This window comes from Mus caroli, unplaced genomic scaffold, assembly GCF_978045245.1.
Source record: "Mus caroli unplaced genomic scaffold, Mus_caroli_1 scaffold_4, whole genome shotgun sequence".
Classification (NCBI taxonomy): Eukaryota; Metazoa; Chordata; class Mammalia; order Rodentia; family Muridae; genus Mus; species Mus caroli.
In genome coordinates, this window is record NW_028227259.1 from 54,004,144 (window position 1) to 54,018,349 (window position 14,206).

A 14,206-nucleotide genomic window follows, 5' to 3' on the forward strand; every position below is an offset into this window, starting at 1 on the left:
CTGGAGGGTACTGTGTGGTCATCCTGGAACCATACTTCTCTCATCAGGTAGTATTGCTACAAAGTTAATTGACTGTAGAGTGCCTAACAGCCGCAAAAATAAATTCCCTCCAGTTAAATAGCCTAATAAGCTATGGTAGGATTTTACCACTTAACATGCCTTCCCTCATATTTAATTTCAGCTTTCATTTGAATGTCATATTCCTGAAATCTATCAGAATGATATGTGGGGGTTGGGGGGAGAAAACTTTCCTAAGTGCCCTGATGCTCAAAACCCAGCAAAATCACAATATTTTTTCTCAAGCACACTAGGATTATCACTAAGAATTCAGCTTCTTCCTACTAAAAGTTAATATATGAAAATATATGAAAATGGTCAATATGTAAATTCAAATATCACACTAGCTAGTTGCCTTCAGTAAGTGCTATGTGCATAAATTTGAAACAATACAATATTTTAAGATTCCTGATTATAATAATGCCTTGGTGTGCATACGTGCATGTATAATTATGCTCATTTAATTTAATCATGAAAATATTACAGGATCATTTGATTTTTCTCCTCTAAAAGTTCTCTCATTTTTTTCACAACTAATTAATTCCACTTTGCCTTGTCCATAAGTCTTCTGGTCATATGGAATGTGTATCACGCTAACAAGGAACATGGCTGTGTTGCTATGGAACTGTGGACATCAAGAAAGCATTGGGAAGGTGGCAGCAGCTTCACCTTAATCAGTGAGTACTGCTAGGCTTTTCAGAAAAACCCAGTCTTGGAAACATTCTAATTTTATGTTCATTTCTTGCTGTAAGTTCTCAGTGCCCTTGAACGCTGAGAATTTGCCCTGGGGCAATCACCTGATTACACAGACAAGACCTGGAAAGCCGCCCGTGTGACCCACACATTCCACATGCTTCACTGGAGTGCAGATTTGGGGACGCTGTGAAGTTACAGAATCACATGGGATAGCTGAGAACAAGAAGAGGGGGAACACTTAACTTCATCCACTAGAAAAAACTGCATTCCCATAAGCAGAAAGAAAGATCCATGGAGAGATGCAAGCTGACCTGAAGGGGATAGGTTGTCTGCCTTCTCCTACCAAGGAATCTGTGTCCTTCCCTATAGAAAGGCTGTTCCTTTCCCATAAGAAAGGCTGCTCCATCCCTCAACATATCACTAGAGACCAGTGGGGGAAAAAAAAAGGGTTGCTTCATACCCATCAATTGAATCTATATAACATCTTTTCCTCAGGGATTAATTCAGCTCTTGATTAAATCTTTCTGAGATTTAAATCATAATGTTACAAACTTCCAAGGAATTCTTTCTGAGTTGTGACCTTCCTTATTAGTCTCTGTTGTTAGATAAAGTACAAACATTGATTTGTAATAGTGTATACTGAAAAGGGGGCCAAGGAGAAATTGCACCATATGAGATTAATATAAAGTAAATATTTCAAAAAGTAGACTTTGTTAAAAAATATCCCATAATTAATACTGAGTCAAAACTGTGTATTCAGTAGCATGTGACTATGATGTTATTGGGGCTGCAAATTACATCCAGAAATTTATTAAATAACTGCACAAATAAGAGAATACTTGCAATATTGGAAAAGAATTTCAATTCAACAGCACATTGTATATAGTTTAGGTAGCTTTAATCTTGAAGACTTGTTAAATGAAAAAAAGGCTCTTTTAAATAAACTATTCCTATTACGTGTTTGGTTACATTTGGTTTTGATAATGATTTTTGCCGATGTTATCATCAAGGATGGAAATGATTTAACATTATGAAGGTAGTATGAGACAAATTATTTCTCTCTCATCAAGATGTCCCAATACCAAGCTAGCAGCTACGACCGCTTAAAATCTCTGTTATCTGTCTACCCATCCACCAATAGGTTATTAACATAAAATTTAACCCCTTCAGAAGAATATTGTTGATATCTTGGCTGCATCCAGCCAGAAAATAGAAAGGTGTCTAATACCACATAAGCAATAATGGAAGGTGATTCGGATCTGGTATATTTCCTGGATCTCAGAAATACTTAAGATCTATAGTTGTAGGTGAATGCAATATTTGCATGACTTAACATTATTTTTTTTATCTAGCATGTTGACATAGTAAATTGATGAGTTTTACTATTAATATAGAATAGAAGTAGCTCCATGGAGAGCACGTCCTGTGTTATTTGGCAGATTTTCATGCACTTGATACGTTCATCAAATTTTAATATTCACATTCTTTTCTATAGGTGACTGATGGGGTGAGGGAGATGATATACTTAGTTGTGATCCTCCCAATGCTGTGTTTATACTGTTCTTGAAAAGCAAATATTTGAGTGCAGAGAACCCTATGAAGTTTGAGAGACTTTAGTAGTAATAATGCATTCTGTCATTAAGACCCCCACCAGCTACCAGGCACAACACCACAGCCTGAGAGCAAGACATATCTTCAGCTACCAGCCCTTTCATATTATCAGTCTGGTAAGATGCATAGTTCAAGGCCTTTCTCCTGATGCAAGTCATTGAAAGTATCCAACCCACCTATAACCGAGTCATGTTCCACTCGAAATATCTACCTGATAACCCTCTAGGCAATTGCTTATCCTTAAAAGTATGGAGTTTCCAGGGCTACATGCAGACATAGAGGGAAGCCACTTGATAAAGCCGCATGGCACTTTTCACCTCTCAACCTTCATTAGAGAAATCAGCACACCTGCCTTTCGCACTTTGAAAAGACTAGTAAAATCCAGGAGGTGCACATGTTCTCGGAGCTAAAGCACATCCATTAATACAGAAAAGCCGGGAGAAAGGGCAGAGCCCGAGAGGAAATCAAATAATAAGTAGCCATGTGTACTGATCTGAGAAACATGCCAACCATTTGGTTCCGATAAATAAGAAGAACAGAAGTAGATTTGAAACATTCTTTTCCCTTTATTAGCTCAGTGAGGCTGATGTGTACTGCACATTTAAAAAAAAAATCACAGGAATTTTCATACAATGAATAAAACCACAACAATACATGTAGAATTGGCAGGTGGAAAAGAGCCAGCAAGGGCTCAAACTAATCACTCACTTTCCCTCTTCAGCATAGTTCAACCAACAGTAGCACACTTTCACCTACAAATCTTAAAGTAGCTCCATCAAATCTGCAGTTTTCACATTATTGAAAATGTCTGTCACATAGGTACAAATTTAGAATCATCACATTATATTACATGGCTATTCTAGGTCATCTATAGATCAGATCTTAGACTACAGTGATTGAAGTTCTTCGTACAGCCATCAAAAAGGGACACATGATCATTACCTACTGTTAGCTCACATCTAAAGGCATGAAAAGGTTTCCTTTTTTTTTTCAACTGACCCAAACACTTTACCCCAATAGTGCCAGGTTCCCTCTCTGCTGCTTTGAATGTTGACAGCCCAAGTGTTCTCAGAGTCTTTTACAAAAACTGAGTTGCTGCACTAAAAGAATTATTCTGCTACATTTCTTTTTATTTTTTTTTAAATAAAAACCCCCGCATTTCTAAAGCACCAGTTCGGGTACCAAAATTGTAGATGTAGTACTTACCACAGCATGAAGGCAATGGCCCACGGTCATCTGAAAGTCTTATAGATCTATGCTGAAATTTGCCTCCCCTGTTGGTGGGGTGCATGTGTTTGTTGGAAATATTCTCTCCCAAAAGAAGTAAAAAAAAAAAAATGAAAGGAACAAAGCTTACAGCTTATATTTTGATGGGCTACCCACAGTGTCTGCATAAGATACAAAAGCTTCACTAATTTTAGATGCAATTTGAAGTCCACAGAGGAAAACTATCTTCATGGTAACAAGATTTGTCAGGCCAGAGGGTGAGAGCTCAATGAATCCTCAACATGAAATCTGTAGTGTTGTCTTTTGATAAGTAAGAAAAGAAACCACAAAATTTCAGTCATGTCCATGATCCAGGGCAAACAAGAGAACGTATGTATTTAAAGTTGGATCACAAAAATTTAAAGGCAAAATAGAGAACGCATCTGGTCCTTAAACACATAACAGGATTTACTAAATATTGATTTCTTAAAAATAATTTATTGCTCTTAATAGTCTTTTTATTATTATTCTACAACAGAAGATACTCAAAATTCAGAAAGAAAGACTGTAAACTTTAGTTTGGCGTTCACAAAGAGTTAAAATACCTGCATTTAACCTACAGAACAAGAATTAGGCGGATTAAAGATGTGTTACTGTTGTAACGCAGAACCTGTGAACACAATTCTTTTTTATTTCATAGTTATTTATTGCTTTCTATCTACTTAGAAATAATAAGCCAAACACTTGAGCAAGCATTCGACAGGACAGACAGTGGATTCACTCAGAACACAATATGCTGGTGATAAATGAAGGCAGCTGTCAAAATTAGCTGCATTGGCCTGGGGGTGAAACCCATTTTGTAAGATCGTGTTGGGTGAGAGAGGAAAAAAAAAAACAAAACCGAACCAAAACAAAAAAACAAAACAAAACCAAAAAAAAAAAAAAAAACCAAACAAACAAAAACGGTTAAGTAGTAGGTCTATCACATCTTCCAGAAAATTCATGTCAGTCAAACAGTAAATGCATCTCAATTTGGAAATCAAATACATACTCCAAAGTTTAGTGGCTCCCATGGCAGGGACTCCATACTCAGATGAAATCCTGATGCTCAAAATGGAGGGTTTTTTTTCTGACATTTATTATTATTAATATTAAATTTAGCAGAAGCAATGTCACCAAGAACAACACCATGGTCATATCAGAGGCCATGCTAGTGAGAGATGGAACACTGCTTCTGTGAGAGCTGAGTTTCCCAAATGAAGAAGGTAGACTCTAACCTGACAACTGCCATGCACCCTGGGTAGAAAGTCTCCACTGACCTTATTATTTTCATCATCTCTTAATTTATAATAAATAGGATATCTGCAACTGATAAATATGTCTCTTTAGTAAACAAAGGAATGAAATATCAGTATTTTACAGGATGTATAACTGTAAAAAATACAGCTTAAATACCATCATCATACTCTGCCAAGGGAAAGAGATACTGGCTTCAAAGATAGTCTTCAGACACACATTGACTATTGTAAAAATCATACTGTAATTATTACCTCAGCATTTTGTATCAAATTAAAATCACAAAAATTAAAACAAAACAGCATTTTAAAAAGATTTTTTTTGACCTCTAGTTTCAAAACTACTGTTGATAGAGAAAATAAAAACATTTCTTAATGGTTCCCCATTGAGAGACTTTACATAAAATCATGATATTGTCTAGAAAAATTTTAGATGAGAAAATTTCATTCCCCTAACAAATCCAGTGTATAAAACTTCAAAGAAAAACAAGCAACAAGAAAATGTGGAAAAATATTGCAGAAGTGGTTAATACCTTGAGGGGCCTAGGATTTTTGTGGTTGTTGACAAGATGCTTAGATTGAAGCTCACCTAAGAAGGGATGGATGTGCGTGAAGCGCCATTTTGTTGGACTTGCACTCAACGGACACACACACACACACTGTCTTTTGTTTTGTTTGTTTTGTTTTTTTTTTTACAATCAAATATATATAAGCAGTAAGTTTAGCTTCTAAATATGTTAGTGTACAATAATTGTTTCACCTCATAATTACATTTGAATATTCTTGATTAAGAAAAATTTAGCAGTTTTGAAAAGAAGGCTGCATTTACAGTGCATAGCTGTAACAAAAAAGAACATAGTTGTAGAGTATGTACATAAAATAAAAATACTCCATTTAACATCTGTAAATACTTAACTACATCAGAGAATGTAGCAATTACACTATCTGAACACATCCAGAGAGTTCTACTCAACTCTCAGTAATCACGTAACACCGCGTCTGCTCCTCAGCAGGAGCCACTGAACACACTCCCCGCTTGACCAATAACAAGGCTTTTCAAAATCTGCAGTGGAAGATCAACATTTTGGACATATACATAGGTGTCAGGACAAAGGACAAACTACAGAAACTTCAAAATGTTAGGAAAGTTTAGCATCTGGTGCCTGCAGTATCCTCTCCCACCCAGATTCAATGGCAAAGAAGGGAGGGAGAGAGAGAGAGAGAGAGAGAGAGAGAGAGAGAGAGAGAGAGAGAGAGAGAGAGAGAGAGAGAGAGGTGGATATGAGTTCTATGGAACCTGTAGTGTCTTCGGGATTGTCACGTAATCATTACATTAAGAGAGAGAGAGAGAGAGAGCTTGCTGCAGGTTGGTTTTGCACTTTCTGAAAAGACGGTACCGGAGGCTGACAACAGGTATCAGCAGTGTCATTTTAGGGTGGTTTGTGAGTTTTCTTTCCTTTTAATTTATATTTATTTATTTTCCTTTTGTATAGAATTCGAACATTTTGAAGTTGTAGGTTTTAAGTGTGTCTTCATGGAAATGCTGCCATTTGAAGGAGTCGCCCTTGTTCGTTCTGGTCAGGTGCCCCCAAGTCCTCACATGTGTACAAATGTACTTTCCAAACAAGTACACACACACACACACACACACACACACACGCACGCACACGCACACACACTGTCACCAAGAGCCTCCAGGAAAAGCAAAGCTGACACCCGTGAATAAACGTGTGCTTACTGGATTATCATTCTGTCTCTTGCCTCTTCAGCAGCTGTGTTCATGTAAACCGTTGTTGTTCTTGTTCTGGTATGGTTGTTGTTGTTGTTGTTGTTATTGTTGTTGTTTTGTTTTATTTTTGTACAGAGAGTGTAAAGTAGGAGAAATTCCTAAGTATGACTTGCAAGAGTCTTGGGAAAGGACACGCTGTCCCATGAGGTATTGCCCATCTCTCTGTCATTCCTCAGCCTGGGAACACGTTACCTGCGCAAGCTTCTCTGAGCTTCCTTCAGTAAACTATCAAAATCCAGAGAGTCATACTTGCTCTTGGTGGAAGCAGGGTCAAAATCGTCTGAGTTTGTATCTGAAAGAAACACAAGTCAGGTTTGGTGCACCCTTTACTGATGGCCTTTAACACAACTCAAGATACCGGGTTCAATTATAAGGCAGCTAATCAACGTACTTAAAAACAATGCCTAAACTTTATTGGATGTATACATGTAAAGAGAGAATGGAGTAGTTAACTTTCAAAAACAAAACCTATAGATTTATTGTATACTTAAAATCTCAAGAGTACACAGGTTTGGTAGAATTTAATATTTGTTTAATATTTAAGATCTTTATGGGTGACCATTTTCTCTTATCCTGGCATTTTAATTGGTTTGCCAGTGGCCCCCCAATGACTTAGAAGCAAAGGTACAGTAGAAGCTGGGAAGACTCTTCCCATTCAATGGATTTAACTTGGCTGAGCATAAAATTCTGTTGAAAAGGAGGGATAAAAATTCTCCTATAATGTCTTGGATTTTTCACCTAGTTCAAATCAGACTTTATGGAATACCCCACACTTTATTTTGAATAAATCTTTTTAAATACTTGTGTTTAGCAATGTGTGTAAAGTAAAATTCTGTTAAATACTTCTAATTATTCTCCATTCATATCTACAAAAAAAAAAAAAGAGGGGGTAAAGGTCTTACACGTGAGAAAGGGTTTCTTGGAAATATAACCAAAGCCTCCTATGTATGAATTACTTTCTTGGGAAGTATTTAATTGAAGGAAAATAAGGCCTTTCAGGAACAAATTAACAATTCTACTAACCATATAAGCACTTCCCATTTCTCCTAAGCTAAGTTACAGTATAAAAATCCAAGTGGAGACAGTATAAAAGGAGAGAATATGGAAACATAAGTCCCAATGTGAATACATGCTTGGCTGAGTCTGGGGGTACAACACAAGGGAACTGTGTAGGACAGAAAGCATCAGAGGACCAGGAATGCCACTTATCTTGAGGAGATGTTGGAAAGCAATAAGATATGATGAAAAATATGGAAATAAAATAAAAGCTACTCTCTTTGTTTTCAAGAGAAATTGTTATAAATAATGATCCTGTATTACTAGAAACAGAAATCATCACGTCTGTATTCTTAGCAACTGGAAAACTGTTGGTACAATGTAAGTTCTCAAATTCATTGTATTGAATAGCGGCATTCATCTCAAGCACACTCACACACAAACACCATAGCTAAAAATAAATATTCATATAGGATCCGGGAATTAGTTACCAATAAATGCCAAATACACAGATACTCAATATTTCATATTATGATATACTGTTTGAGTACATAAACAATTGATGATGAATGTATTATTTCAATTTTCATACATGCCTGAACATGATTCCTATGTATAATTAATTCTTAATCAAAGCTATTGTATTCTTATTAGAAATTCACCCTGTTCTGATCCGATCTTTCCTGTATAACATTTTTTATTTAGATTTGTTTTCTACATTTTATATGCATGAGTGTTTTTGCTTGCTGATATGTAAGTGCATGCCTCATCCAGTGGAGGCCAGAAAAAAAAGGTGCTAGTTCCCCTTAAACTGGAGTTATAGAAGGTTTTGAGCCATCATGTGGGTGCAGGGAATCAAACCACGCCTTCTGAAAGAGCAATAAGTATTATTAACTGCTGATCCATATCTCTAGCCCTGTTTAACTTTTTTTTATTAAGGTATTTTGTTAGTAAGAGCCATTTGCTTATATGGCAGTAGACAGAACCAACAGATAGAAAGTCCTCGGTAGTAGACTTCAAATCCTGGCTTTATCACTATATCCCTAATCAATTCACATGAAATTTACACTCTGATTTATCAATAGTAGTTGGAATCACTATATTTTGTATTGTAGACATTTACCAGCTTTCTAGTATGAGTAATAGGATGTCTTTAGAGGGGTAACTTCATTTGGAGAAGCAAATCAAATAAGACAAAAATCTATCTAAAATGGTAGCACAATTTCCCATCTCAGTAAAATTAATATGCATCACGTTGGCTTTGTTTAATTTTCACAGAGCTATGATCTTCCAATTTCTTTATATTTGGAGTACATTATTATGTTCTTTTTATTTAGGGATCATATGTGGCCTGAAACATTTAAACTAAATTCTTCATGGAAATCAAGATAAGACACTTGAAATTTTCATTGAGCTCCAAAGCTACAACCTAATGTGAATTCTTCTGTTTGAAAACAATCCAAAATCTCTAACTTCCTATTTCTCTCACTTTTATTTATAACCTATTTATTTTATATTAGGCATCGTGATGTCAAATTCTCCACAGACATTTAATATACGTCCAGAACAGTATGAGTTATTTTAAAAAGATATAATCAGAAGCTAATGAAGCTGAAATGCTTATCCAAGATCAGCAGTGAGTCAGGTCTCAAACACTGGGGGGACATGACTCCAATGCTGAGGCTCTTTTGTCTACCTCATAAATATGATCAGAGCATCCACACCTTGATGACTCTGATAATCTTTAGGGAGCTTCAATATCTTATAGTATTAAAATGTGCATCAAGCATGCTTTCCAAACAAGAAAAAAGGTGAGTGTGAGCGTGCCTAGCAATGGCAAAGCTGCCATGGCTGCTGTCTAGGCAGGAAGATAACGAGCTGGGAAGGAGCAGTCTTCTTAGAAATATTTCAGCCAGTTCAATTTGGAAATACCATCCAGTCCTCCCTCTGCCATGATGAATCGTGATCTAAAGACCCCTCTAGGTAACTTGTTTTAAACTCTAGATGTTGTGAGAGAGTGGGAACACCCTAGCCTTCATCACTAGAGAAAATAAGTCAAATCAACTCAAGGCTTCCATCTGTCTTGACTGTTTTTATCAGCCAACATTTGAACAAATGGCTTGCCAGGTTTTATAGTTTCATCCCTAGGCCTCTATCTCTCCAGCAGTCAGCTTCTGGTTCCCTGTTTCCCTCTATCTATTTAGCTTGTGAAGTGAATTATAGCATATTCCCCTGAACAATGCACAGCACCTATATCAATTATTCCAGGAAGACACAACTATGCTGGAAGGGAGAGAGAAATCCCAGTATTTTGTATTCACATTTGTCTTTTTATAGTATAAGAGTGATTGGGGATGGATAGCTAACAATGCTGAGGAATAGATACGTATGCTAATTTTATCCTTATTACAAATTAATTTAAAATAATCATGATATGCACACTTGCCACCTTTCTTCATTCCTCCCTCAAAGAATTAAGGGGCATATAATGCACATGTTAGATAGGGAATGGCATGCAATGGAACAAAATTAAAATTAGAAAGGAAATTAAGATGTCCATTGTACCATTATTCATAACATCAAAAAATAATAAAAGTTGAATACAAATAGAGTTACAATTAATTATCTAATATGATGATGCTACATGCCGAGCAAAATAGCATGCAAACATTAAAATATGCACATGAGTTATTTTTAGTCCTGTGAATCACATCAGGAAGGTAATATATGTATTATTGCTGAGAAGGGCATTTTAACTGTATGTACAAGTATAAGCACATATGTGTACATATGTACCATGATCTCAACTACAGAAAGGGGGAGCACTCTAAGGTTGAATTCTGAAGTTAGTTGGTAATACTATCATATACAGGAAGAAAGCTGATTGGAATTTTACTTTTCATCCAAAGGATCTCCTTTGAACAGGAAAAAGTAAATAGTTACATGGATTTTATTTTAACCACATGTACAATGGGCATGATAACAACATAGACTTCTTACTGTCAGTTTGCTCTTAAATGAAAACTGTTTCCAAACCTTCCTATGCAACATGTAGAATGTGCTATCACTCCACAAACTTGGTTTTCTGTTATATTTTATTCTCGAAAAAGTATGTGGTCATTTAGCAGGTGACCTTCAGCTTTCTTTTCTCAAGTATAACTCATGTAAAACTTGAATGAAAGTAGATTCAGATACATAAAACACATTCATACATAAGACAATAACACACACACATATATCATGAATGGTGAAGGTTTAGCATCTATTCAGAGTATAAGAACATCTGCCCCTTATGGCTCAGACTTAAGCACCTTGCTTCTGAAAAGGTCTCCTTTCAGAAACTGAATTCAAATATTCCCTTCAGAAAAGCCAAGTGATGGCGTAACCTGTGTGGAGCATGTTCATTTCCATTTCAAGCTCTAAGCTATGGCTTCATCGTCCCATGTACAAGAGTTCTATATCTCACCTAGGTCTGCATAGTTAGACTTGAAAAATTGCTTCCGTCCACAAAAGTACAGCTCGAAGTCAGTTTCGTTCGACCTGCGTAAAGTATATCCATTCTCAAGAGCAGCGAAAGCGTCACAGGTGTAACGGTAGGTGATGAAACCATAGCTGTCTCTGCAGTGGGCAGGGAAGAGACATTGAGATCTGGTTAGGCAGCAACAGCACAGAGGACTGCTTGCTACCCCTTCTACTTTGGGAGACATCACTGGGGCCAGCGTCTCTGGCACCACATCCATTTATCAGCGTGATTGTCCTGTCAGGCAGCTAAATACTTATTCTGAGACAGGAAATCTCAACTAGAAAGATTAATAAATAGGGATGAAAGAAAATAAATAAGGTTCTGAACTCAACTTGTCATCTGTCAAAGCACTTACATTGGCAACTCCCATCCCAGTAATCTTCGGGTCATAATTTTTTACATACGTCAGCTTCTAAACAAGAAATAATTTTGAAGATTCTCACCCATCATCCCGCAGATTTACGGTGCATTCCTCAATTTCACCAAAAACTTCAAAGCGGTCTCTCAATTCTGTCCGTGTTGTGTCAGGTCTGATTTTACCAACGTAAATCACACGGCGCTCTTCCTATAAGCAAAGAGGAAGGAGAGACCTATTCTCACTCTGGAGACAAAATAAAGATGTGCTACTAGAAGCATCCATGGACACATAATAGTGTACAAAATCTCACAGAGCAATCTCATTAGACCAAAACAGGACACCTCATTTAAGGAAAAGCCACATAGGGACCGAGTTTGATTTTTCAAGCCTTAAGTTTAGGTTTCTCATTCACAAGAAAGTTAAGCTTTCTTCTACACAGATCTTCTCTTTTATACTTTTTCTGTCCCACTCTTGTCTTTCTTCACATGAACATTATGTTCAGAAAAGACATTCATGTGATGAGTTTTTTTTTTCTTTCCAAATCACTGAGTGGATACCAGTACGTATGAAATATATGAGCCCTTATGACTTGGTTAGCAATCTTCAGAATTGGAACAATAACAAACTTGGCTAGCAAAAGTACTTAATTTCCCATCAACTCAGAATTCTAATCAGAAAATATACAAGCTTTGAACTCCTTAAAGGGTGGTTCTTAATTGCTAATACACCAAAAAGTTCCTGAAGGTACATGTTCAAAATACAATTGCTGGGCTTTAGCCATAAGCTAAACAAACAAAAAAAAGAACGACCAGGAGAAAAGCTTCGACAGTCTTCACTTATAGCGAGGATGCACGGGGATTTTATATATATATATATGGAACAGATTTAGAGGGGTGTGACTCATTTCTACAAGTGAAGTAAATATGACCATAATGTAGAAGTCATTAGAAATGTCTATCCTACAAAATACAGGAAGGTTATAGTGTTGCCTAAAGATAAGACACCTTTTATAGAAATGTGGTATTCATTCTTAGAAAAAGAAACAATTTTGAATATTTTGTTCTTAGGCGGGGCCAAATACAATTAATTATATCTGAAAATTGAGGACATTTGAAGCCAATAGAGAGATTGCACTTACCAAATAGTTTATGTGTCTACTACAGACAAGGCAAAAAACAATGAACTTGAGGTTGCAGAGATTTAAATTCAAGGCAAAGTCTGGGAAATATGAGGCGAGAATACAGGTTCAGTTGCCCAAGAGGTTTTGTTCTGGTTATATTATATCTCATTCTTGGAAGCAGCAAAAGTCACATAAGGCTTAAGGCAAAGAGAAGTCTACTGACGTCTGTTGGCAACTTTTCCTTTTTTAATAGATATTAGCAAATGATTGGCCACAGAGTGAGCACTTCATAGTACATTTGAGGCTAAACTGAATAGTCCGTATGTTCTATTGCTTCTTGGACAGCCTGTTCAATTAAGCCTACTCACACTTAGCATAAACAACATTGTAGTGAACATTTTCATCAGGGGCAAAAATGCGTTTGAGCTTCAGATTGCCAACTACCTCCTTAGACTTCCTCTGAACCTCTTAAACTGTAACAACCTTGCCAAACCAAACTCTAAGTACATCTCAGGAGGCTAAGAGAGGGCACGTGGGAGCCGCCAGCTGCATGCATGGAATTGAACTCAGGTCCCATTGAGCTTTGTGTCCTTAGTCTCTCTCCAGTTTGTCTTCTTTCTTCCCTGCTCCAATGCTTAACTTCCAACTTTTCTTTATGGCTAGTGAGAGAGTCTCAATTTTCATCCTCCTGTCCAATGTTTGCTCCTTCTAATTTGTCCTTTCCCACAGATAGGATGGAATAATTTACAACAAATCAAGAGGGTTCAGTTGTGGCAATTGTCCTCGAAATTAAATGTCTTAGTGGCCTCTAGTATGTTTGAGAAGGCATCTAGTTCATTAACAAGCCCTAGTAGGGTGGGCCCTGCAAGATCCCAACTTGTCTGCATGGACTTTTCCCTATAACTCTTCGTTTCCTTGAGTTGAATTTCTCTGATGAACTTCTACGGGACCCCAGTTACACTGTTCCTCTCATCTCAAAGTCTTTGCACATGGTGTTCCACTGTAGCTTGGACTATATTTCCTAAATTGTACCCGAAGCTGCTCACAGAGACTCTCTAGAATCACATTAAACTCCACAGCTGTTTCATTTGAGCCTGAGACTTCAGGTGAAGTGCTATTAGCTGGTCTCATGAAATCTGTTTCCTGTGTAGTCCTCTGTTTAGCTACAATTACATCATTGTAGTTTATTCACTGCTCAGTGTTTCTCTCCCATGTATAATGAAGAAGTTATGAAACTAAAGCCTATACCTTTCCTTTGCCCCTCTTTATGTTAAGTATAAAAGAGAATCTACACAAATATTTGATATAAGATTAATTAAAATCAATTAATATTCTTACTTTATCTTTTATAAGTACAATTATATTGTCTGTTGCACACCACATGTCCACATGTGTGCCCAATAGCTAGGGAGTTCAGAAGAGGTGACTGAATTCTCTGGAACTGGAGTTGTAATGGTTTTGAACTACCAAACCAATCCTGTATCCTCTTCAAAAGCAAGCAAATAGTAACTAGACCATGCCAGAGAGGTCTTTATTTTCTGGGATATTCCAACAA

General features: G+C 36.8%; 1 protein-coding gene across 4 annotated transcripts in view; it reads right to left on the reverse strand.

The window, feature by feature from the left end:
• Positions 1–464: 464 nt before the first annotated feature.
• The window catches only part of Ppargc1a (PPARG coactivator 1 alpha), a 661,563-nt gene continuing 647,821 nt past the window's right edge, over positions 465–14,206 (reverse strand). For 3 of the 4 annotated variants that reach the window (XM_021162167.3, XM_029477626.2, XM_029477627.2), the window contains 3 exons: positions 11,617–11,738; positions 11,117–11,268; positions 465–6,946 (listed from right to left, as the gene is read on the reverse strand). In XM_021162167.3, coding sequence (XP_021017826.1) covers positions 6,843–6,946; positions 11,117–11,268; positions 11,617–11,738 — 378 coding nt within the window. In that variant the 3' untranslated portion in view covers positions 465–6,842. The remainder of the gene's footprint in view (positions 6,947–11,116; positions 11,269–11,616; positions 11,739–14,206) is intronic. The other variant, XM_021162166.2, reaches the window with a different exon arrangement.